At 40.6% G+C, this 26,862-nt stretch overlaps 1 protein-coding gene across 2 annotated transcripts in view; it reads right to left on the bottom strand.

Annotated features, from left to right (window-relative positions):
* Positions 1–2,618: 2,618 nt before the first annotated feature.
* The window catches only part of DDX58 (DExD/H-box helicase 58), a 38,171-nt gene continuing 13,927 nt past the window's right edge, over positions 2,619–26,862 (bottom strand). Inside the window, exons 6-18 of one of the 2 annotated variants that reach the window (XM_044265542.1) lie at positions 25,891–25,992; positions 25,315–25,468; positions 24,453–24,711; positions 23,386–23,548; positions 21,846–21,965; positions 18,588–18,745; positions 17,452–17,587; positions 16,297–16,445; positions 12,578–12,668; positions 9,996–10,166; positions 8,597–8,748; positions 5,253–5,396; positions 2,619–3,191 (exon numbers count right to left, since the gene is read on the bottom strand). In XM_044265542.1, the coding sequence (XP_044121477.1) occupies positions 2,895–3,191; positions 5,253–5,396; positions 8,597–8,748; positions 9,996–10,166; positions 12,578–12,668; positions 16,297–16,445; positions 17,452–17,587; positions 18,588–18,745; positions 21,846–21,965; positions 23,386–23,548; positions 24,453–24,711; positions 25,315–25,468; positions 25,891–25,992 (2,096 nt within the window). In that variant the 3' untranslated portion in view covers positions 2,619–2,894. The remainder of the gene's footprint in view (positions 3,192–5,252; positions 5,397–8,596; positions 8,749–9,995; positions 10,167–12,577; positions 12,669–16,296; positions 16,446–17,451; positions 17,588–18,587; positions 18,746–21,845; positions 21,966–23,385; positions 23,549–24,452; positions 24,712–25,314; positions 25,469–25,890; positions 25,993–26,862) is intronic. The other variant, XM_044265543.1, reaches the window with a different exon arrangement.

The raw sequence follows: 26,862 nt of genomic DNA, 5'->3' as shown, positions 1-26,862 counted from the left end.
CTATCTCTCTGTCAAATAAATAAAATCTTCAAAAAAAACCCACCAATAATTGGCTCATAGAGTGAAGAACAGAGGTAGCCACAGCCATAGGCTTGACTGGATCTAGTGACTCAAACTCAGCTTCCCTCCCTATCATTTCTCCTCTCATGTTACCTCATTCTAGGCTATTCCTTGTGCCTGGGGATGTAGCCACCAGCAGCTCTGGTGTAATAGTTAGTAGTTCATAATCTTTGAGATTTATCTCCCAGTATTCTCTATGCTAAAGTTGGGAGTTTCCAGGTCACCAAAATGAAGAACCGTATCTTGAGCCCAATTTCCCTTTCAGGGTTACGTGAGGACAGTGGAGTACCCGGCAGGGTTATGTAGAAGCAATGCAGACTTACTTCCAGAAAAACAGTAAGCTTCCCTGGCTGCTTTCTGAGGAAGCTGTTAAATGTCATGACCACAAACAGAGTTTAACACCCAAGTTGTTTTTGTTCACCCAGACAGCCTAATTATCATAAGCAACAATTATATAATTATAGCTGATAGTTTTAATAGTTTGCATCCCGAGAACAGAGGTCTACACATTAAGAGCAGATTTGCTGAGCGAGATGTGTAGTTTTACTGCGCGGTATGATAAAAGAGTACCTGATATGATCCTGAAACTGTCCCAGTTGGGCTCGGTCTGCTCTGCCGCAAGGCTGCTCACCTGCTGTGGGACTTCCACAGGATGGGAGTGGTGTCCCTTGGAGAACAGGGTTCCAGGGACAGCGTCTTTGGGAACCACTGAGTTAAAGGGGTCTTGTTAGCACAGAACTGACACAATCCCACGCAATGATGGTCATGGTGTAAATCACATCATTTGAATTACGGTCATTGTGTAAATCACTCATTTTGGTTCAGAAGCCTGTCTCGACCACAAGAATGTTTTCGTCAGAGCATCTTACAGAGTGTATGTTTCACAGGACTTGCTGGAGGAAATGCTGACCTGATGGTTTGTCTTTTCAATTCAAATAATAATATCAGTTTTACCCCCCGAAACTAATAATACACTACAGGTTAAACAAATTGAATTTAAATTTTTTAAAAATTTTTAAATAAATTCAAGTAATAATACCAGTTGTAAAAACAGGAATCAAGAGTTTACTTATTACACAATCAGGCATTTGACTGAAGGCAACTTCTCATTTCAGGTGAAAAACCCATCACAATGTCAGCACTAGCATGAACCAGAGACAAGGTCCTGCGGGTGTGTAATGGGTTGTATCTGAACCACCCGAGGAACCTCACTAAGTACACATGGCTGGACACCCTGCCAAGATGTCCTAATGGGGGTGGGCACGTGCCCATGAAGACTCCCCACTTTGTTCTGACATACAGCTTTTGACCGAGAAATCTAATGACCAGCATTTAGACATCAGTCAAGAGTTTGCATTCTATCTACCAGGTTTTCTCGTTCAGTAAATAGTAACCGAGTGCCTAACTCTGTTCCAGGCTCTGTGCCTGGCAGTGGCTTGACTCAGGGCAAAAATCCAATAAGGAAATTCTAAGATTTTTTTTGTTTCACCTTCAGTCTGCCTTCTGTTGGCTGAAGAGAGGACCATTCACCTTCAAACAAATTGGACCATTTAGATACTTGGAAGAACTTTTCTCAAATCTCCAGTAGGTGTTTTAAACATCCTATTAGGGTTCTTAAACAACAGCATCCAAAAAAAGGCAATCACTTTTTTTGGATGCTTGTGAGATAGTGATTTACATAATAAATATCTCTTTGGCTTTCATCCCCAGCTCTGGCACTGAGCTCCTAAAACCCTTTGAATTTCCTAAGTGACACAAGTGACAAAAGGTCTCTTGTTATGCTAATGACATGGCTTTTGGACCACACCTAAGGATGGAGCTGGTTGCCAGAACAACCAACTCAGATTCTAGGGTCTCAGTCCAGCCCCCTAACAACGAGGGAGTGAAGCTGGAGGTTGAATCAATCACCAACGCCAATGATTTGATCAGCCATGCTTATATAAGAAAGCCTCCATAAAATCCCAAAGGATAGGGTTTGGGGAGCTTCCACCTGTTGAACAGGTGGAGATAGGGAAAGGATATGGGAACTCCTTGTCTCATCCCACACTTTGTCCTATGCATGTCTCCCATCTGGCTGTTCCTGAGTTATATCCTTTCCTAGTCAACAGGTGATTAAGAAAATACAATGTTTCTCTGAGTTCTGTGAGCTCCTCTAGCAGATTAATCAAATTCAAGGAGGAGGTCAGGGGAACCTCTGATCTATGCCCTGTCAATGAGAGGCTCAGGTGATTCCCTGGATTTGCAACTAATGCCTGAAGTCAGAGGGGGTGGGACAGTCTTACAGGACCAAACAAGAACAATTTCAGTATGTTAAGGGCAAAAGACAGTTTATGGTCCCGCATCGGGCTCTCTGCTCAGCAGGGAGCCTGCTTCCTCCTTTCTCTCTCTGCCTGCCTCTCTGCCTACTTGTAATCTCTCTCTGTCAAATAAATAAATAAATAAATCTTTAAAAAAAAGAAACACTTTCAACGTTTCATTCATTCATTCATTCATTCATTCATTCCAATGTGTACTGAGTGGCTACACTAGCAGTCAGTTGTGAAAGGAAAGATCGGAAAAGAAGTTAAGGCTTTTTAATTTTCCCCAAGTACTTAGAGCTCCATTGGCCTACAAAACATTAGTTCTGTTATCACTTGTGTTGTACATATATGATATAGTTCAAACTGTTAAAAACAATAAAAAGAGGGTGAAGTTAAGTGACATACTCAGTTTGATACAAGTTTGGGTCAAGTGTCTTCACAGTGGTATACAAGCAATCCATGACTGTACCCACGGGGGCTAATTTGTCAGTTAAGGTCACCCATTGCCTCTAGCTAAAGACTGAGGACCCAAGGTCATTTGGACATTTCTGTAGCATCAAAGGGTATCTTCTCAATAGGAAAATCCCTCCACTTTGCATATAGCTTCTGAGCTCCAGTTGCAATATCCTCCACCACAAAGCTTTCTATTTTTATAACTGGAATCTCAAATGTCTTATACTTCACATGGATTCCCCAGTCATGGCAGCAGTTCTCTCTGGCACAGAAGATCTTTGATTTCTTCTCAAAATGCCCATAGGTCTTTGGTTTGGGGTGTAATTTGGTCACATAGCACTTCCTGAAAGCATCTCCAACCACAGCGTAATGGCAGTCCTACAGACAAAGGGATTGAATAAAACACAAAACAGAACATTAGAACCAGGACCAAACTGTGATTTTTTACGAACTCCACAACAATCTGAAATGAAAAGCAGGTAGGATCCCACTTATATGACAGACAAGGTAAGAAGGAAATATGCATTCACTGAAGGCCAGACTAGAATTCATGCAACTTGACTCCCAGTTCCAAGGGAGGAAGTGAGCGTGGGGGTGCCAAGTGAGGGGACAGGGGCCATCTCTTGAAAACGAGGACTAAGAAGTTTCTGGGCAACCGAGCTTCTGAAAGTAGATACTCTTTATTGGTTCGGAAACAAAAGCGGGTATTTCTTGAAGATCTCCAATGCCTGAGTTTACCTGACAGGCACAATCCAAAGGATACAGAGAACAACGAAGGGTCAGTGGAGACCTGCAGAGGGTCACAGACTAATGTGTCCAGAGGCTCCAACTACCGTCAACTTTAGAGTAAATCCGAGAAACACCACTCTGTACAGAGGAAATGCAGACCCAATATACGGGCGGGCCCCTGGGAGGAGGGGGTGGGGCAGGAGGGAAACAGTCACAAAGGGCGTTTGCAAGAGAAAAACCACTCAAATTGGAGCTGAAAGGATGTTTTCTAGCTAAAGAAGCAATTTACAAAGGCACAGGAATTTGCTAGTATCACCCTTAATATTGTCCTTCTTGCTCCATTTTCTGATGAGAGACCAGCTTTCCAAAGACCAAAAAGAATCCTAATAACTAATCATCGGAACCAGCCTCTCTTCTATCAGGAGCAACGGAGTTACAGGCAGTTTTTGTCTTTGGAGATTATTCTATTCAAAAAAATTTTTTTCAATTTTATTTATTTATTTGATGGAGAGAGAGAGATCACAAGTAGGTAGAGAGAGAGGGGGAAGCAGGCTCTCTGCTGAGCAGAGAGCCCAATGTGGGGCTCGATCCCAGGACCCTGAGATCATGACCTGAGCCAAAGGCAGAGGCTTAATCCACTGAGCCACCCAGGCACCCCTCTATCCAAAATTTTTAAGGAGGAAAAAAAAAAAACCCAAAAATAACTAACCAGATTTTCTAAAATAAGGAGATATTTTGTTTTCATTATAAAAGTGATCTATGGGGCACCTGGGTGGCTCAGTGGGTTGAGCCTCTGCCTTTGGCTCAGGTCATGATCCCCGGTCCTGGGATCGGTCCACATTGGGCTCTCTGCTTAGCAGGGAGCCTGCTTCCCCCTCTTTCTCTGCCTGCCTCTCTGCCTACTTGTGATCTCTCTGTCAAATAAATACAAATTCTTCAAAAAAAAAAAATTAAAAAGTGATCTATATCCCAAAAAGAAAGTTTAGAAAACATAAAATAGGAAAAATCATGGAGTCTCACTGTAAAATATATATTTAGTATATTTCCTCTAGTCTTTTTCTGGACAAAGAAAATGTCTTAATATTTTTTATTACAGGTGAGAGCGGAGCGGGTATTGCCACTATTATTTCACACCCCGAAAGTCACAGCATATCAACAACTTTGTTTCCTTGTTATTTTTTCTACTTCATCACAGTCTGTAATAAGTTTTTCATTATACATAAGCTTCATGTTCATTTCGTTTAATAAACTCTACTTTGGAGTTCCTTTAGATTTATAGAAAAGGGCAAAGTTGTTCAGGCATTTCCTGTATCCCATTCTCCCAGCTTCCCTGAATGTTAGTATCTAACATACCACAGTATATTTGTCAAAACTAAGAAATTAGGATTGAAACGCTACTGCTAATGGCACTACAGACATTTACTTTTTCTAATTAATATTCTTTATCTGTTCTAGGATTCAACCCCAGATACCCCATTCATTTAGCATGACCATTATTATTTTTAGGGGCTACGTCATATTTAATTAAATGCCTTCTTTTTCTTCTTCATTGTTAGGGGTTTCCTTTCAAAATTTTTTGGCTTTTTAAAATATCATGGCCATGATAACAACAAAAATAATAATATTCTTCCACAAATATCTCACCGATAGAGAGTAAGTTTAATTAGTGCTAAAAAATGACCCAATGCTCTTTGCTCAAAGTTCGCTTACCTCTACCACTCTGATGTCAGCCGTGTAACACGCAAAGCCCTTACACTTTCTGCAAAGCAGTTTTTTATTCTCCTTATCGGGTACAGGTTCTACTTTTGCTTGACTATCCCTGATGAATTTTTCTTGTATCTGTATCTGGAGAATCTACATGCAAAAGTCCAAAAAAAACAAAAACAAAACCCACCTTGTCAGTACAATGGTATAACTAGGAGGTATTTATGCATGTGTGCATGTAAATACACACACACACACACACACACACACACGTATTATCATTCATTCATTTACAACTTCCATGAACATACAGTACCTGACTTTGTTTATAAAAATCCCATAGATAATTTTATTGGGTTCTCCTAATTCTTTATTAGTCAGTGTTTAACTGTGACCTCCAATGAGCCTTTAAATTTTTGCATCAAAGATACCCATAAAGGGAACACCTGGGTGGTTCAGTTGGTTAAGCAGCTGGCTCTAGGTTTCACCTCAGGTCATGATCTCAGGGTCCTGGGATTGAGCCCCACATCAGGCTTAGTGCTCAGCAGGGAGTCTGCTTAAGGATTCTCTCTCCCTCTCCCTCTTCATCTGTCCCTCCACTCTCTTGCTCTCTCGCTTTTCATAAGAAATAATCTTAAAAAAAAAAAAAGGTGCCAATAAAATACTAAAGATGTTCATAAAACAATCATGGGACCCCTGCTTTCTAGTTTAGTAGTTGGCAAAAATTGTTAAATCATTCATAAATATAAACATACGTATTGACTGTTTCAGGGATAGTTACACCCACTTCTAGGGCAGAGACCCATTAAATGGAACAGCAGGCAGAAGAGTTCCCATCCCCTAAATCATTTTTCTCTCTCCCCTTCTGACCACAGAGAGTACTCTGAGTTACAGTAAAGTTAAATCATGTATATGGTATGACTGCATTCTACTTCAAAACTTAGGGCATGCCTACATACAACTAAGAACCTGGACATTATAGGGTGCCTGGGTGGCTCAGATGGTTAAGCATCTGCCTTTGGCTCAAGTCACGATCCCAGGGGTCCTGAGATCAAGTCCCACGTCAGGCTCCCTGCTCAATGGGGAGTGTCTGCTTGTCCCTCTCCCTCTGCGCCTCCCCCCCACTCTCTTTCACTCTCTCTCTCTCTCTCAAATAAACAAAGTTATTTTTTTTTTCTTTAAAAACCTGGACGTTATAGATAAAACAAAACTAAGAAGATTTAGAAGGGTCAAGAGAGGAAGGGAGACAGCTAGAAAACACAAAACCCTAAGAACAAAATGGTACTGAGTAACCTGGGTTTTCTTTTCATCTCCTATTACCCCAGATTTGAGACTTAAGGAACTGGCAACCGGAAATGCCTATGGACACAGATAAAAAAAAGTGTCTCAACAGAAGCCTACTTTACTCTCTCTAGTCAAAGGACCAGGAAAGGGACAGCCTATCAAGACAAAAAACTTTCAGACAGTGGCTCTTCTATTTCTGCCAAACATCACAGAATGGAACAAACAACTACGGTCTAACCCCAGCCCATGCCAGCAAAGACTGAGGGGGCACCTAGATTTCCACTTTAACAAAGTGTCTGCACAATCCCACCTGGCAGTGTCAGAGAAGGCCAAGGAGGGATCCATGCTCTGCCCTGCCACACGGTAGCCACCCTTGCCTGTGATGTCAGGGCAGACCCTGCGGGGAGCCAGAACGCCCAGCCCCACCCATGGAATGACCAGCCACCAACAAGTCCTGGCTACACTGGTTCTGGGCTCCCTCTCATCCCTTCCCACCTCTGCCCATTTTCTATGGCTGTTAGGGGAATCCCAGATGCTCTTCAACAGATATATAACCTGTTCTCTCTTCATCCCACTCCTCGTCCTGGTGAGCTGGCTACAAAAGAGTCTGGGTATGGCCGAGCCTCCATCTCCCTCAACAGGCTTTTACTCTTTCTCCCCTGCTACACATGAGTCTATGTCATTGGTCACCCAGTGGAAGAGACAAAAATTATGTCATGGGTAGTAAAGCTATTACTGTTTTAAAGATTTTACTGCCAACATCAACATATGCTACAAAAAGGGGAAGATGACTCAGTGAAAAACCTCTATTCTCAGTAAAGTTCAGGAGGAAAATTAAAGAGGAACTAAAAAATTTCCCTGCAATTCTCCTCAATTAAAATGTGGAAGAAGTATTTTTAAATATTTTAGTCTCTAAACTTAGGTAGAAATTTTCTAAAAATGAGTGAATACTGACATAAAGTTGTCCTTTTATGTCCTAAAATAAGTGTTAATGTGCTTTAGATCACTGCTTCTCAAAACTATTTTTGAGTAAAGAGATTATGACTTTTCAAAATTATGGACACTATGGAGTTGGTCTACTGAATTGTAAGGTTCAACTCTGTGAAGTTCAAGTCTGCCTCATGCCTCAGTCCATAACAGTTCCCATTTTTCGAGCACTTACTTGATTCCAGGTACTGTGCTGAGCAATGCATATACCCCCATTCTATCCCTAAAACTGCCCTGTGAATTAAATACCATTACTTTCCCAACTTCACGAATGAGGAGACAGAAGATTTAAGAGACAGAGTAACTACCTAAGGTCACACATCTTCTAAGTGGCAGAGATCCCAAGATGAAAGTCTCTGCAAAGGGTCTAGAGAAAGTGTGGAGGTGCTTGTATGTGCATGCACGTAAGCCTGTGTGTGCGTGTATTTGCCTGTTTCTGGAGGTGCTTGTATGTGCATGCACGTAAGCCTGTGTGTGCGTGTATTTGCCTGTTTCTGGAGGTGCTTGTATGTGCATGCACATAAGCCTGTGTGTGCGTGTATTTGCCTCTGTTTCTGTTTCTTCACCTTCCCCAGTCTGGTTCCATGCTTCTGTGTTATAGAGGAAATTGCAGTAAAATGAAGGTCACTACCAAGAGGCTGAACTAAACAGATAGACCACTCCACAGTGTGCATTCCTACCCACACCTACAAACAGGCATTCTAACGTGCACTGTGCATGGGGAGCTTTTCTCCAAGGACCCCGGATGTTAGAGACAGATTTGAGGGCTGTGTTTTGCCATGTTAGGGTGCAGTCCTCAGGATGAGCTACCAACTTGAGGGCCATCTAACTCGGTTTGCCCTTTTATAACTAACTAAAAACCTCACTCCAAGTATTAGCGCTAATAACATATATTTTAATCTCACTGAGACCCAAAGCAGAATGAATCTGATGTTTACTGCAGGACAAAATTTTAAGCATAAACTTAGTGTTCTCACGTAACACTCAGAGCAGTATGATAAAAGGCACCAACTACCCTCACATTCTGTTTGTTACTCATGGTCAGATTCTGCAAGAGTGACACAGATTAAAAGACTTACCTTTTCTTTAAATACTGCTTCATTCCACGTCTGAAGCCTTAAAATGGATTCATTCATCATGTTTTCCTTGTATATGTTTATTTTTTCTTTTTCGATTACATCAGCATTGCTGGTCAGAAGGAAGCACTTGCTCCCTTTTGCTCTTCCTCTGCCTATCAGAAAATAAGTATTTGGTGTCTTTGACTTAGAACTCTGGTAAATTTGAGAAGAGGTAAACAAAGGGGTACTCCTAAAATTCAATTCTGATTCACTGATACCCGCTTTCATAGGACAGCTGAGCTGTTAGAGCACGAACTCCCAATGCAGGTGTGTGCCTCCATATGAAACTACATGTTAAGCCGGGGGCGCGGCTTAGGCTGCCTTCCGTGGGGGGGTCGGTCTCCAGGCAGTGTAACGGGACAGCTACATTATCAGAGACACTGCCTTAAAGACAATCCAACTTGAACACTCAGGAGGACACCGTGAGCACTCCAATATGAATAATGAGTAGATCCTCCCTCAAGACCCTTCAAGCAGGTGGGGAAATAGATATGTTCACAGTCACCAGAATACAGGTAGAAATACTAAGTAAAATAAGGAAGATAAATGAAAAGAAATATGGGCATTCAAGTTTATTGCCAGCTGGGGGATCCGGGACAGGTGATACAGAAGCAGGGAAAGAGGGAGGAAGTAAAACAAAGGTAATGAGTAGCAGTACATGAACGCTTTCTTCGACAAGGAGAAAATGATGAAGTCAGGTTGGCAGAAGTGGATAACGAATAAAGGGGAAGAATGGGAAATAGGTTGGAAAGAGAATTTGGTGCTGGACTGTGAGCTTTTTAACACCATGTAAATTGGGAAATAATGGAGTCTCTATACAGGGAAATGACGTGCCCAGACATGCCCAGTGACATGCCCAGCCCCAGAAATGTTTTTCAGGAAGTAAAATGCAGAAATTGGAAAAAGGAAGAGAGACTAGTAAGGAGATTACCTAGTCCAAGTGAGAAGAATTCTATGGAGTATCTCTTCTAGAATACAAGGGCCCATCATCACCACAAGCACAACCATGAAGGGTCTACACGTGGGCTGCCAAAGTCTCAATCCAAGTGGGAATTATCTTTCCATAAATATGTCAGTCAATGTTGGTCAAGTAAACAGTACTCATCATAAACAAGAATTAAAATGGGGCATATATTAGTGGGCAAAGCTGTACCCACACAATCCTGATCAAGTAAGCCGCCTTTGGGGCCAAAGATGCCAGAGTCCATGGTGCCAATGGTCCTAGAGCCACAATGGCTCAATAAAGGAGAAAAAGCCAGAAGCACAATGACTAGGACAGAGTATGTTTCTAAATGACAGACACACTCACAAATCAGAGAAATCGTCAGCCATTTAGTAATGGAATCAAAGCTCTTCTCACCTCTGGTTTGAATCATTCTGATGACATTGCCCACATACTCATACAAGATGACCAAATTACACTCAGCAATGTCGATGCCTTCATCAGCAACTGAAGTGGCAATCAGAATCTTTTTATCTCCATCAGTTCTAAATGCATCCAATGCACACTTCTGTGCTGGGAGCGTCATTCCTGAGTCAGAGTCAGAGGGCATTCATTACACAACTTATCAAAGAGGGAACTTTACCCTTGAAAAGTAGCCGTTAATAACGGAATGTTATTACGTGCCAAATACTGTGATAAGTGCTTTATATTCATGATGTCAAAACAACCCTAGGCAGTAGGGCCTATTCCTATCCTTGTTTTAGAGAGGACATTAGGGTGGTGTTCAACAATTTGGACTCTGCCATAGACTGCCTGAGTTCAAATCCCAGCTGTGGCACTAACCAGCTGTGCAACTCTATTGCAAAACAAATATGGATTTTTTTTTTTTTTGCAAAACTATCAACAACTATCAATAATTCATAGTTTTTTTTGCAAAACGATTCATTGTAATGCCTTTGCATGTGTATAGGACTTTACAGCTGGCAAAACAGTGTCACAGTTACTTAATGGAATTTCTCAAAGCTCTTTGAGGCTGATGTGGCAAGTGTTACAATTCTCCTTTACAGATGAAGATCTTGAGGTTTTGGAAGTATGATAAACTCACAGGCTAGTTAGTGGCAGAACCGGGCCTTGAACTGAAGTCTGAAACCCTAACAGTGTGCAGTCCTCAGCCAGTGATATACTGAGAAAGAAAAGAATTTCAGTGGTCTCCACTTCCGAGTTAAGAGAATTTATAAAAGTTCTAGTTTTTTTCTGTGCGTTGGCAGCCAAAATCTTCAGATATATTTTGTTAAGGCCAAAACAATTTTTTTACCATGATTTTCTAGTGAATAAAGAGCGTGCCCAAGACAGACGCCGTACTTCATGAATTTCTAAACTTAGTCATCTACTTGTTCATCATTTATTCAGCAATTATAGTTTGTCAGATAAAAATACAATGGTTAAAAGGTCATTTTTATCTACAAGGATCTCATGGAAGAAGGAGATCAATAGGAAGCTATTGATAAAATTGGTATAATACTGATATCTTGGGAACTGCATCTGTGGGATGGGGAGGAGAGAAACCTCTACCAGTCTTGGGGTTGGGGAAGCCTATTTGGCAGAAGCACAATAACTGGTACAGAATAAGTTTCTAAATAAATGTGGCTGGATGGGTGATGGATGGATAAGCGAACAAACAAGAAACTATCTTGAATGCTTATCTGTAAAAAAATAACAAAGTTTGAAAACCAACTCATGTTAGAGTCAGACGGCAGAGCTTTGAATTCCAACAGCAGTGATGTGGTATTGGAAAGCCAAACTTTCGAAACTTGGTATTGAACCAAGCCAAACTTGGTATTGAACGCCAAACTTTCGAAATCTGAATATACTTATTATATTCCCGAAGTTTAAAATCTGCATAAGGGGAAAGTGCAAGAGTGATGCCTGAGGACTGACAGGATGGGGACTGCTTATTAGACACAAAACTGAACAGGAGGCTGGTCACTGAGGGTTGGGGAGCACGGTTACGGGAATGTCAGGTGAGGGCTGGCCACCCAGGGATCCTCCTGGAGGATTATAGAGGCACTCCTTCATCCTTCAACCGCTGTAGCTAGACTGCAGGATTTTGTGCCTGAACTTTTTTTTTTTACATTAAAAAATACACAATACACATATAAGCGTCTCTAGCTTAAAAAACAATAAAATAGAAACAGAACATTTTTATTTCCAGGTAATCTAAATTTACTGGTTGAAAATTAGAGAAAAAGAGTGACATGCTCAAACAATATTTTAAAAAATAACTTTGGTTTCATCCGAAGGACCTATGGGAAGAGGAGATGTCTATAAGTTTTTGTATTTGAGCACTGTGATAGCTTTTTGCTGTGGCTAGGCTGAACTACAGTACCCGGTTATTGATCTAGGTGCTTCTGTGAAGGGAATTCACAGACGTCATTAAAGTTCCTAATCACTTGACATTTAAGTTACAAAAGGGATTCATTCTCGGATGACCTGACATAATCAATCAACCCTTTGAAAGAGGGCTTAGGGGTCACCTGGGTGGCTCAGGGTTAAAACCTCTGCCTTCGGCTCAGGTCATGATCCCAGCTCAGTGGGGAGCCTGCTTCCTCCTCTCTCTCTCTGCCTGCCTCTCTGCCTACTTGTGATATGTCAAATAAATAAAATTAAAAAAAAAAAAAAAAGAAAGAGGGCTTAGGCATTAGTCCCAGACCTCGGAGACTCCAAATAGCTCACACCTGTGGGTTTCAGACCTGCTACCCCATGTATTTCCGACTTCCTTTGCCAGACCAGTTGTGCATGCTAATTCCCAAATCCCTATGAGTTTGTGTGTGTTTGTGTCCACATACAAGCAACATATATATGTATATATGTATGAGTGTATAATCACTTAATGGTTTTGCTTCTCTAGTTGAACTCTGACTGATACAAGTATTAAAAAGAATTTGAATATATTATAAATAATCTTATAGTATCCTAATTCTAATTCACTAATATAGTACCTGTGTTCTGATTTGTTTTGCCACGTCCAGTCAATATGCCAGGGTTTAGAAAGCTGAGCTCAGAATTTTCTTCAATCCACTTCTTCAAAGCCTGAAAATCAAAAGCAATTATCAGCTGGACAGTATTTGTGGGTTTTTGTTGTTGTTGTTGTTTACGATTATTTATTTATTTATTTGACAGAGCGATCACAAGTAGGCAGAGAGGCAGGTAGAGAGAGGGGGAAGCAGGCTCCAAACTGAACAGAAAGCCTGATGCGGGGCTCGATCCCAGGACCCTGAGATCATGACCTGAGCCGAAGGCAGAGATTTAACCCACTGAGCCACCCAGGTGCCCCTGGACACTATTTGTAGACCACATTTGTGTAACTATTAACTCAATATTGATATATTGCAAGAAGGAAAAACTTTTAGTAAGTAGTTCTCTGACTGACAAACCTGAGAAAAAAAGTTTTTCGGAATTGAATTCTATGCAATTAAATATAATGGTTAAGATTTTTGTGATCTGATATAATTTAATCTCTGAGACCTTTTTTAAATGAAAAAAGCAGTGTTCAGGGGCACCTGGGTGGCTCAGTTTTTAACTGTCTGCCTTCGGCTTAGGTCATGGTCTCAGGATCCTGGGATGGAGCCCCGCATTGGCCTGCTTCTCCCTCTCCCACTCCCCCTGCTTGTGTTCCTTCTCTGGCTTTCTCTGTCTGTCAAGTAAATAAAAAAAAAAAAATTTAAAAAAAAAGCAATGTTCAGAATAGCAATTGTGTAGAATAAGTGAGTTTTAGCAAGATCCCAGGACATAAGATAATGTACAGAAGTCAGTTGTATTTTTTTCTCACCAGCAACAAGCAACTACAAGTACAATTTACAATAGCATTAAAAAATTGACACTTAGGTATAAGTCTAACAAAATATGTGCAGAATCTGTACGCTGCAAACGACAAAACAGTGATAAAAGAAACCAAAGAAGATGTGGTAGGTGGCCTCTCAGGTGGCTCCCAGTATCTCCACCTGCTGGTCTTCAGATTCTTGTGTAATCCCCTCCCTTCAAATGTGAACTGAACTTATTGACCTGCTTCTAATAAATAAAAAACGGAAGATGTGATCACTTCCAAGTCGAAGTTACAAAATGACTATGACCTCCATATTAGGCATACTCTCTCAATCTCTCTTGGATCACTCACTCTAGAGGAGGCCAGCGGCCGTGCTCTGAGGCAGCTTTGTGGAGAAGCCCCCATGAGTGAGTTCAGAAGCACATCTTCTGAGGCCTTCCACAGCCAGGCAGATATGGTTGGAAGTTAAGCCTTTCAAGTAGGATCCTTGAGGTGACTACAGCCTGCTGAGAGATCCTGAGCCAGAATCATCCAGTTAAGTTGTTCCCAGATTCCTGATCTATAGATGTTGTAAGATAATAGTTTGTTGTTGCCAGCCACTAAGTTTCAAAGTAATTTGTTACCAGCAATACATAACTAATACAGAAGAGAGAAAGATATACTATGGTCATGGATCGGAAGACTCCATACTGTTTTGTTTTGTTTTTTTAAAAGATTTTATTTATTTATTTGACAGAGGGAAAGACAGTGAGAGAGGGAACACAAGCAAAGGGAGTGTAAGAGGAAGAAGCAGGCTTCCCGCTGAGCAAGGACCCTGATGCAGGACTTGATCCCAGGACCCCGGGATTATGACCTGAGCTGAAGGCAGATGCTTAACGACGGAGCCACCCAGGCACCCCCAAGACTCGATATTGTTAAGATGTCACTTTCCCCCAGTTTTATCTCTTGATTCAATGCAATCCCAAACAAAATCCCAGAAGATTTTTCATATAGGTGAATGAGCTGATTCTAAAATATAAATGGAAAGGCAAAGGAAGATAGCTAAAACAATTTTGAAAAAAGGAAAAAAGTTGGAGGACTCACACCATAAAGCTAAACAAAGCAGTATAGGAAGGGTGAAAGGATAAATGGATGTAGATGAATGTAACAGAAGAGAGAACCCAGAAATAGACCTACATAAAAAGGCCAACTGATTTTTCGAAAAGTTACAAAGGCAATTCAATGGAGAAAGGACAATCTTTTCAACATACAGTCCTCCAGCAAGTGGATAGCCCCATGAAAAAGATAAAAAGCATCTCAACCCATACCTCAAAATAGATTATAGACCTAATTGTAAATTGCAGAACTATAAAACTTGGAGAAGCTAACAAAGCAAATCTTTGTGATCTTGGGTAAGCAAAGGGTTCTTATATAAAATACCAAAGCACAATCTCCAAAAAGAAAAAATTGGTAAAATAGAATTTATGGAAAGTTAAAATTTTCAATCAGTAAAAGATATTGTTCAGAGAATTAAAAGATCAGAAGAAAATATTTAAAAATCACATTGCCGGGGACGCCTGGGTGGCTCAGTTGGTTAAGCAGCTGCCTTCGGCTCAGGTCATCATCCCAGGGTCCTGGGATCGAGTCCCACATCGGGCTCCTTGCTCGGCAGGGAACCTGCTTCTCCCTCTGCCTGCCTCTCTGTCTGCCTGTGCTCGCTCACTCTCTCTCCCTCTGTCTCTGACAAATAAATAAAAATCTTAAAAAAAAAAAAAATTTAAAAAAAAATCACATTGCCGACAGAGGACTTTTGTCAGTATATATAAAAAAAAAATTTTAAACACTCAACAATATCATGATAATCAAATCCTATTTTTTAATTTATTTTTAAATTTTTATTTATTTATTTATTAGAGATTTTATTTATTTATTTGACAGAGAGAGATCACAAGTAGGCAGAGGCAGGCAGAGAGAGAGGAGGAAGCAGGCTCCCTGCTGAGCAGAGAGCCCGATGCGGGACTCGATCCCAGGACCCTGAGATCACGACCCGAGCCGAAGGCAGCGGCCCAACCCACTGAGCCACCCAGGCGCCCCAATTTTTATTTATTTATTTGACAGAGATCACAAGTAGGCAGAGAGGCAGGCACACAGAGAGAGAGAGAGAGAGAGAGGAAGAAGCAGGCTCCCTGCTAAGCAGAGAGCCTGATGCAGGGCTCAATCCCAGGACCCAAGATCATGACCTGAGCTAAAGGCAGATGCTTTAACCCATTGAGCCACTCAGGTGCCCCTCAAATCCCATTTTTAAATGGACAAAAGAGGGATACCTGGGTGGCCCAGTCAGTTAAGCATCTACCTTCGGCTCAGGTCATTATCTCAGGGATCCTGGGATCCTGGGATCGAGTCCCACTGCTCAACAGTGAGTCTGCTTCTCCCTTTCCTCCTGTGATCTCTCTGGCTCTCACTCTGTCTCATATAAATAAATAAAATCTTTAAAAAAAATAAAATGAAATGGGCAAAAGATATGAACAGACACTTCACCAAGGAAGATATATGTGTGGCTTATAAGTTTATGAAAAATGCTCAAATGTATTAGTTGAAATGCAAATATAGTAAAATGAATTTTAAAACCCTAGGGAGATAACATTACATGCTCAGAGGATGGCTAAAATTGTTTTTAGTTAACAAAAAATTTTTTGAAGTCCTTGCTCTACAGGTACCAAGACTTACTATAAACCACAGTGATGAAGATAGTAAGGTATTAGTATAAGGATAAACAAACAGATAATCAGAACAGAATAGGAAGCCCAGAAACAGACCCACACTTAATTAGGTGAGTGCCTGATTGCAGAGCAGTGAGGAAAGGAATGTCTTTTTGTACTGAGTCGATTTGTTATCCACAAGAAGAAAGAAGCTTACATCCACAAGTGCTCTGGTTTTCACAAAGAGGATGGTTCTACTCTCTGGGTTTAAGTGGTACTCTTCTTGCAAGATGAAGGAGAGATCTTTTAGTTTAGGGTTCTCGTTGCTGAGATCCATGGAAACACTTTCCAGTTCCTTCAATTTTTCTGCAAAAGGGGAATATTCCATAAATGGCTTATAAAGTCTAGAAATTTAAAACACACTGTGACCTTATCTACAGTTCAGTTAATCTCTCAATCTTTGACCAGAATCCCAAGAGTAATAACCACTGCTTTAATGCATATATTAAAAATGCAGCAATAAATGCATACTTATTTTTCCCCAGACAGCTGGGTGCTCAAAGCATAGCAGCACACCACTGGGCTACACTTATGTATACTTAATACTTTGATATAAGCCAAACAAATTTATTAGCAGTAATTACCTTCAGGAAAAGGATTTGGGAGAAGGAGAAGGACTTACTTTTCATTTCAAATCTTCCTATATACTTCTTAATCCAAGAGCAATAGGATTATGGGCCATCTCGGTTTTCTTCTATATATAAATTTATATGTAGTATATATAAATTATAATCTCTTAAATCATTAAAACACTTTAAAATATATTTTTAAAGCTTTGTAAAATTACTAAAAGTTGAACCAAAAAATGCCACCACCTCTCAACAATGAGAGACTCCGGACTCTGGGAAACAAATTGAGGGTTGAAGAAGGGACAGGGAGGGGTTGGGGGGGGAGTAACTGGTAATGGGCATTTGAGGAGGACACATGATCTGATGAGCCCTGGGTGATGTACGCAACTAATGAATCATTAAATACCACATCAAAAACCAATGATGTATGTTGGCTAATTTAACTGAAAAAAATAGAATCTCTTACAGATTGAAAAAAAGTGCCACTACCTATTATAATTTCTATGGGATATGTCCTTTGCAAATCCCATTTTTCCTTTTTCAAAATAAGAAATAGTGAAAGCAGCATATTTTTCCCATAAGCACCATATTTCACTGAAGCTTAATAGTCCTGGTGTCTATAGTTGTCTTCTTAAGCCCAGGACAACTCCCTGAGCATCATCGTAAACTAAACGCAATACAATATAAGTATCCTGCCCTGGAGTTGCCAGACTCCAATGGCTTCTTCCTCTAACACCGCCCACCTTCGAATCTACGAGTGAGGTCCTGCTCAGTCTCATCAAATCCTGCACTTCGGACCTCAGCGAAGAAGTCTTTTAAGTAATCCAGAGCATCTTTCATCCGTGCATGCTCATTGATCATGAGGGCATCGTTATATTTCTGTTTGAAATGAAAATAGAGTTTTCAATGTTTCCAGTGTCCAATGCGTTTGCTATACTCACATTCAATTAGCTGTACTTAGCATGGAATTAATTTTTAAAAATAAGCTCTTCTTAAATCTATTCCAACTTAGTTTTTTAAGATGAGTGGTTTCTAATGGTACTGCAATAAAACCTTTGAACCAAATACTATTTTAAAAAACCTTAATTAGCTAGGATCATTAATCAATTAGGACCATTTTGGAGTCTAGAATTCCACCTTGGATGGAAAAGAGAAAATTTACAAGAAAAATGCATGTCAAAGATTAAAAAACAAAAAAAAGCACATCAACTTCCACATCAACTTGCCTCTTGATTCAGACACTGAATTTAATCTCTTCATTCATCCAGAGCCATTAGTGAGTTGCAACAACACCTGTTCCAACTGCTGGCGCTGACCGCCTACCCCAAACATGCAACTAAGTTCATTAAAATTCTATAAACGCATGCTGACTGAGTGCATTTTTAAATACTCTGAACAGCATGATAAGCAGAGATGATGGTTATTATTTCTTAACTTCTTGGTTAACCAGAAAACAACCAAAGACCCTGGATTTCTGAGCACGTGGCTTTGCCAAAGGTAAGAGCACCCATACTTCAAAATAGGGCAAAAGCAGTCGCTTACTGAACTCTCAAGATGGCTGTCACCAACCACATATCTACAATCATGTTCATCATCCCCCAACTTTTTCCAATCGTGCCAATCATGGGAATGCTAGAGGCACATGGTATAGAGCCCCAGCATCTGTTTCTATCCTGTGGCTACTAGTGTTACGTTTCAGTAAGCAGACAGAGAAGATGCCAAATGGGATAACTTTAAAGTTTGCTTCAGAGGAACCCCTCGGAAAGTCCCTAAGTGAGCTCTTGGAACAGGGTGAGAAGTTGATGTTCTCCTGGCTCCCAGAGCCAACCTCCCAGGAGGTGCTGCAACTAAAATATGTCGCTACAAAGAACCCACATACCCGCAAGTGGGAAGTGTACAAATACAGGGCTTTACAAATCCTGCTCTCTTCATCTTTGTCAGGCAACTGAACCACCATACACGCTTTCTGAACGGAAACGATCCACTGCTCATATTTCTGTGTTCCAAAACTCCTATTTTGAATTTGAGATACATTTTCTGGAAAAAAGAAAAAAGTGTTTCATTGTGCCATGTGGTCAGTCATTTAAAGTTCTAAGCAAGCCTCACCCTCCGATTTTCTTCCTTCCTCTCCGTAAGCAGAGTACTTCTCCTGAAACAGGCGGTTTTTTGTAGTGAATCTGGTCAGCACAGGGCTGCTTACTGAATACTTACTCATAATTTCATTCATTTTCACAAATCTCTGAGGTGGATATTATATTTTACAAGTGAGGAAACCGAAGCTCAGAGAAGCAAAGTAATTCACCCAAAGTGACATAGCTAGCACGGGGCAGGGAGTACAGGAATGCAGATCCAGGTGTGTCCGATACTGAAGGCTTGCCGGCTCTGTGAGCTGATGAGCAAAGCAGCCCAGAGGTAAAATGGTGGACATGAAAAAAATATCTAACTTTGCCTTTAACAACGAAGCAGTAAATAAAAGTAATAGGTTTCAAAAGATTCATGAGGAAGGCATCTAAAAGCAAGAAAGACAGAAAACTCAACAGTCTCCTCTATCTTGGTGTGAACTCAAGCTCTCTGACTTCCACAGCATCATTCACAGGACCCAGCAAAGAACAGGCACTCCAAAGATGCTTGTCATGGGTGCTTCTGTGTGTGTGCATCTCCTAAGCTATGCCTCAGTTGCTCAGTCCAAAAATCGAGCATCAGCTCTGGTCCAGGCTGTGTACAGGGTGCTGGTGGTAAAAGGATGCAGAAGACAGAAGAATCCTATTCTCAAGTGGCTCAGATCTCCAGGGCTCCCTGGGAAGAGCACAGTTTAGTAAAACTCACAGGCAAGAGCTCTGTTTCTGGGTTAAATTGCTCTTCTCACCCATTCATGTTTAACAGGAGGAACAAAGGAGGCTATTCAGACAAGTAGCATTGACATCTTCTTTCCCAGCTCCAACTACAAACAAGGTGGTAAACCAGATGAATTAACAAGTATTTCTTGAATGTGAGTAGGTGTGAAAATGAGCTAAGCAATCTGGAAAGAACAGCTGACAGGATGTAGACTGGAGAAAGGCGGAGATAGGGAATTAGAAGTGGGAAGAATAAGAAGGTAGAAATTCATGTCTTCCACCCTTCTGCCACTCCTTAGATCAGACCACATCATAATGCCCCTGGATAACATGACAGCCTCGTAAGTGGTCTCCCTACTTCTTGCCTTGCCCCCCGCCCCAATTCACTGCCCACTCAGCAGAGAGAGTTTCCAATATTACAGATGAAACATTTTGTTACCTTACCACTTAAACGCTTTTAGGGGAGTCCTCTAATCAAAGTCCTGCCCAGCTCCCAGGATCCTCTGTGATCTAGCCTCTGCTTCTGATTCTCATCTCCAGCTTCTCTGCTTCCTTCATTTGACAGGGCTAATGGATGTCTTCCTACTCTCTCCGCTTTCCTGGCCTTTGCACATGCTGTTCCCTCTGCCTGAAACACACCTGATCACCACCACCCACCTACCCCTATCCCATTGTTTCATTATTCCTTATCTAACTTTGGCTTTACCGTTGGATTGGAAATGCCACAAGGGCAGGAGTTTGTCTCAGGGTCCATGCTATCTCCCCATCAGCTATCATACTGCTGAGCACTAAGTGGATGACAAGAGAATGAACATGTTTAAGGAACCGCTAAATCAAAGGACTGGATTAGGGAAGGAGTGGAATGTAAAACTGGAAAGATAAGTAGAACCAGACTGTGCAGGCAGGGCCCAGACTGGCAGGTTAGAGGCTTAGAGAGCTTTGCTTGTAAGGCAGAGAGATTCAAGCAGGATACTGACATGATAAAACTGGTATTTCAGGTAACAGGGGGCTGAATGGAAAAATGAGTGGGGGTGGGCAAACTAGCCAGATAGCTGTTAGCATAAGTCCTAAAGAAAGCTGTGAAAGAGGAGAAGAGTAAACCCAAAGTACGTGTGAGGAAAGGTGAATTCACAAACTCAACATCTCCAAAGTTGCTCCCCGTTCTGGAACCAGCACTCCCCACTACTATACCAACAAGTGTGCAAGACAGAAGCCTGGTGCAAGTCACCCCCCACTCCCACCCAAAACCAGCTAGCCATGAAATCAGAACACATCCTGTTTGTAGCGCTTGGCACAAGGTTCCTCCCTCCACTAGCTGTCTTGACTGCCTCTGGCCCTCTTTGTTCACTGGTATCCTCATCACATCATGGATCGGGTTAAGATCTTTAGATGCTTCCCCCTGCTTTTAGCACAAAGTCAAACTCAGTTTGGCCTCCCAGGCCTTTCCTGGTCTGGTCCCTGCCTCTGTAGCATCATTCCTTTCTGCTACTCATGTGTTAGGAGTACCCAAATGCTTGCAGTTCCTGAAACTCTTCCTTCAATGCCTGATGCCTTTTCAACCTCACTTGGTTCAACCTTAACTTGGCTGACTTCAAGACTGCTTCAGACACCACTCCACCCCAAGAAGCTTTCCCTGAAGACCATTCCAGGCCAAAGTTCCCATGAGCTCCCAGGGCACCCAGGGTGTACCTCTTCCCTGCTGTGTGGAAGCTGCTCACATCTGATTCTCATTATTTGACTGTGAGTTCCCTGAGGATAGGACTTTGTCTTTTTTTTTTTTTTTTAAAGATTTTATTTATTTATCCGACAGACAGAGATCACAAGTAGGCAGAGAGGCAGGCAGAGAGAGAGAGGAAGGGAAGCATGCTCCCTGCTGAGCAGAGAGCCCGATGTGGGGCTCGATCCCAGGACCCTGAGATCATGACCTGAGCCTAAGGCAGCGGCTTAACCCACTGAGCCACCCAGGCGCCCCAGGACTTTGTCTTTAACCTTGTTCTTTCCATTAAAGGGCAAAATGAGTATCTGGTTAATGAATGAAGGAACAAAAGAGAGAAGAACAGAACTTGGTAACTTCACAAGAGAGTCTCAAAAGAAGAAAGAATCGAAGATCTCTGCCTGTTTCAATCGGAGCCATCAGGGAAATGGTGGTTTCATTCACATAAACAGGGAAGTCAGAACAGAAAGCTAATTTGGAGGATTAACAAGGCCATGAACCAATTTAGATTTGGTATTTTTCAGTTATGTATGTCCACAGAGATTTACTTTGAATTTAAAAAGAAAAAAGAAAAGGAGATTTATCTCACCAAGAGTTACGGTACCGAGTTCATCAAAGATACTCTTTGCCAGACTCTCTGTCTCCCTCATCAGCTGAGATATGATGCATTTAAATCTGTCAGTAGTCCGGGATTCTACTTTCCTGAAAACTAGAGCCATCAAACAAAGTGAGTATTTTTCAGGAAGAACACATTATAGTTTACAGTAGGTATCTGCACACCTTTCTCTGCCTCTGTTATTTCTTCTGCAAGACCTGAGGCCCCCAACCTCAAAGGCAGGTAGTCTAAATGATGTATCAAATGCTCAAAAACCTTGCAATAGCTCCCTCGGGCTTACTGCACAGATTCTAACGTCTCCATCTTTCATGGTCTAGGTTGAACCCAACTTCTCTTTCTGGCTTTCCTGTTACTCAGCATAGAGTCTCTTTCCTGACAAGGCTGCTGTCCATTTTGTCTCTGCAAATACAACACTTCTCTGATTTTCTCCTTTCCCACCCAACCCCCAGAAGCCCTCACACTGTTCCTAAAATTCATTACTGCGTTGTTTCAGCAGAAACGTAATAACTGCCTACCACGTGCCGTGTTCTGGTGATGAACAGTTGAAAAGAACACAGCCTGTGCTCCAGACAGGTCTGTGCTCTCAGGGGAGAGAAAGATACACAGCCAAATAACCACAGTAAAGAGCTGTGCCAGGTGACACGGAGCACAAGGAAAAACATTTCTGGTTCTTCCAAAGGAGATGTTGTGGGATAAACAGAGGGAATGTACAAGGAATGGAGGAAGGGCAAGATGCACTTGAGGAGCTCAGAGGACTGCAACATGGTTGGGCTTACAGGGAGGGAGCAGAGGGGACTGGATTACAAAGAAATTTGTACTTGATACTAAAAAACTTAGATTGGGTACCTTCCCTAAACTCCTTACAGGAAGCTTCCAGATAAGAACTGAACTGCCCCTATTTCACGTGTGTTTACTCTGCCTTATACAATCCTACAACATCCCCCGAGCAAGGAGGAAGGCACATGATGTCTCCTCTTCCTCTCTCCCTCAATGGGTTAGTAGAGCATTGAAATTTAATAAACATTTGCAAGCCAACTTTTAAAAAAATCATATTCTGATCTGAGGAAAAACATGATTTCAACCCAAAATCATCAGATACATATTCAAATAATGAATGAGCACACAGCATCCTCCTCAAGCTGGCAACACACAGAAGGACTAAGCCAGCTCTTGGCCATTTACATGCTTTGATTTTCTCATCATGTCTCTCTCATTGTTAGTATCCTTATAAGAACTTCATCAGAAACAGAACAAAACAAAACAGAACAAAAAAAACCATCAAACCAAGAGTAAGGATGTTTGCTTTTGACAGTCCACTCCTGAAGTTCATCCACATACTGAGGATAGAGCTCGGTGGAGAGAACCATGAAGTGTAATTATTTCCTAAGTTTGGAGTTAAATATTTTCTACTAAAAAGAAAAAGTTAAACTTCAGTATTCATTCAAATGTCTCTGAGCTAAGAAAAGCAGAGGATAACAAAGTTCTAAAGGGCTTGTTATGGGATTCCACTTACACTTCTGGGGCTTATAAGCAACTTCTTCCAGTTCCTCCAAGTTGTCTTTGACTGTTGCTATCACTGCCGTGTCAAGAGAGGCACACAGTTTGCAGATATATTCCATGGCTTCGTTTGTGTTTTTGGCATCCCCAGTGCCAACCGAGGCAGTCAGCCCAATGACCTGTGAGAAGCATCCCAAATTGTCAGACGTCTGGAAAACACCATGCCATTTCCAAAATCCCCCATGCAACCCTTTCCTGCTAAAGTAGGGTTTGGGTTTTTTGTTTTTTGTTTTTTAAATAATTTCAGATAAAGAGGAAGAACACGGTTTTTTCCCCCCCTAATATTCTCTATGCCATTGCAAATGGAAAGTTCCCTGTTAGGCAAAGCACTAAATAGATGTAGGAATCACAACTTAACAAACATGAATTAGCAAAGAAACTAATGGCAGAAACCCCTTCAAGGCAGGACTTCTCTCTTCTCTATCTTTGTGTCCCCCAAGATGTGTAGAACTAAAAGGAAAGGGACTGAAATCAGACATAACTCCATTCTAAAGGCAACCACGTCACACTGGCTGGGATAAAAGAACAAGTACCTTCAGCTCTCTTTAAAGCTGGGAAACAATAGCTATTCAGAATGGTAGGTGTGTGAATTCAGCAAGGTAACATTTGTAGGAAAAAATATATAAATTTTATACTATGTATATATAGATATATATAGATATATATAGATATATAGTATAAAATTTATATATATATTATATATATATATTTATACACACACATATGTGTGTGTGTGTATTAGCTTAATGGTCACCTAATAATTTTTATCTTACTTGAATAGCAACTCAGCAAATACTGAATAATTGACTCATTAGCAAGGAATCTAATTAGCCACCAATTTTTTTCTAGAAGAAGAAGCTGTAAAAAATGTGACGGCTACTAAATTTTGTCTACGGGTACCATGCTGAATTTCTTCTAACCTATGCTCCCTAAACAGACAGTTATTAGGGCAAGAGAACTTCATGCGCTGCACTACTGGTGTACTATAGCTCTTCTGAGAAATCCATATGGCTCTGGAGATACCTGAGGCAGTGGGTCTGAAGATCCTCCAAGTTTCTGATCTATATAATTAAACATGATCATATTGTAAGGATGGTTTTTACCGGTGTTGTGACATTCATCAAATATCATCAAAGTAAAGACAGAGAGTGATGGAATGGTCCCATTTCTAAGGCTATTCACAAGAATCTGTGGAGTTAAAATGATGATGTCATTGTTCTCAACAATCTGTTCCACAGAGACAGTCTCAGCTGTTACTCCAGAAACACCTGCAACTTTATACCTGAGAAATGACAAAAAATTCCCTATTACTAACCATGATGTGAATGAGGAACCATGAAGACATGAAACAGTAGCTCAGAGCATCAACTGATTCAGTTCCCCCTACCTCCAAAAGGAATATATCTGGAGACAAGTACTTACTTTAGCACAGAGTCATACATACAGTTAAAGGTCAATAAATGCAAACAAATTTGGTTTTTTATGCAAATAAATAAATGCAAACAAAATGCAAAATTGCTAGCGAGTATGTTAATTCCTTCAAATCTTAAGAAAGAAAGTAGTACTTGAAAAGAGTAATATTTTTTTTGAAAAGAGTAATATTGAAGAAGTTATAAAATCATTAAAATGTTAAATGTGTCACTGAAATGTAAAATGGATCTCAAGTCATTTACTTACAAAGCAAGAGCTAACCAAAGGAGTTTAGGATTTCAAGCATACCTACCACACTTGCATTCATGAAAAATTAATTATTACATCTAGATTATATAAAAGCTAAGTCTATTATAAATTTTTGAATCCTAGCTTTCCAAATATTAAACAAAACTGAATACACACCAGTTACATGAAGCCAGAGAAAAAGAAATGGATCAACTGTTATACCTACCCAAGTTTTTCAAAATAATCAGAGAATATGGATTTCTGCTGTTCATATAGTGGGAGATGAATAGCAAAAAAGACAACTTTCCCCTTTTGTTCTTGTGGAAATTTTTTAAGATGATGTTCACATATAAGAAGGGAAACAAAGGTTTTTCCACATCCTTTTAACATACAAAAAAAAGAAAACATGTAACTGATATTATACTAAAATATTTCTACAGAAAGGTAATTCTTTTTGGCTCCCCTAAAACCACCGCTCCAACTAATAAACTAGGAATGTCGATGGGTTAACTGCAGCAGAATTTGTACCAGGACAGAAAAAGACCAAGCTACTTCCTAGGCAACATGCAAATAAAATAGTCAAAGCATTGAGTAAGCTAAAAGAGGGCATTTTTCTTTCCCTCCTCAGGTTCTTTAAAAAACCTGGAGACTATGTTAGTGGGAAAGCTTTCTCAAAAGATATATGGAACAAGGAAAAAATGGAAACTTGCCCGTTTTGTCCCAGTATTCAAATAAAGAAAAAAAGGGGGGGTGGGGAAGCAAACACAGAAAAAAACCACGTAAGTAGTAGCAATCAGCTTACCAGTAGGAGCACATATTAATGTGTTTTTTCCTTCCTTAGCAGGCAAAGTGAGCTCTAGTTGGTAATTTCTTGGCTTCAGAGGCATGCAGGTAGGAGAGGCTGCTATAATACAAAAGGGACAAAATTACCAAATAGTTACAGCTCTGAGGAATCAAGGAAAGAGCTATCTATCATCAAATAGACAGGAATCCAGACTTTAGCAAAAAGGGCATCGTTTAAGAAACTTTAGAATCCTTGTCTCGTGTTAACCTTTCCAGACTCTGCACTGATGTAAGTACAAACTTCTCCCTCAGTGATTAAGTATCAATGGCAAGAATTCTTTTAAAAAGCCACAAAGATTTCTTTCTTAAATAATCTTGGAATTCTAGTAAGGAGAAACTAAAGCAAAAATGGCCTAATTCATGGCAAGACAGATGGCAACTGGTTAAAAGGAAATGGTATATGGAACCAAACAACAAATCCCTCCTAGATCTATGAAAAGCAACAAACTATCAACACTGAATTCCCAGAGCCATGGAAATAGTGGACAGCAACCATGCTTTCCAATTTTGCAGGCTCTCGCAGGGTATCTTCTCTCAAAATGACCAGAAGTTTAAAAAAATAACCAGAGGCTTTTTTTCACTAACAGATAAGCATATAGAATGTTACTGCTAGAAAAGACTTTAGAAATCATCTATTGACCCCAACCTATTTTAAAGAAAAGGAACATTTCTAAAAGGGTAAGTGATTTCATTAAGGTCCCTTACATGTCAGAAAAATTTAAAGCAATTTACATTCAGTGATTTTACTCTGAAATGACAAAAAAAGAAAACAAACAAACAAAAAAAAACCAAAAAAACAACTTGTATCATTTGGTTGCAGAAATAATCTGTAGATCTTCTTAAGGTGTTATCACCAAATCACATTTTTCTTCTCACACTACTCAGTATTAGTCAGAATGTCTTCCCTGAGGTCCTTTTGTAAAAAAAAAAA

Source organism: Neovison vison, chromosome 9, assembly GCF_020171115.1.
Source record: "Neovison vison isolate M4711 chromosome 9, ASM_NN_V1, whole genome shotgun sequence".
NCBI lineage: Eukaryota > Metazoa > Chordata > Mammalia > Carnivora > Mustelidae > Neogale > Neogale vison.
Note: the sequence above shows the minus strand (reverse complement) of the source record. Positions and strands in the feature narration are given on the sequence as shown.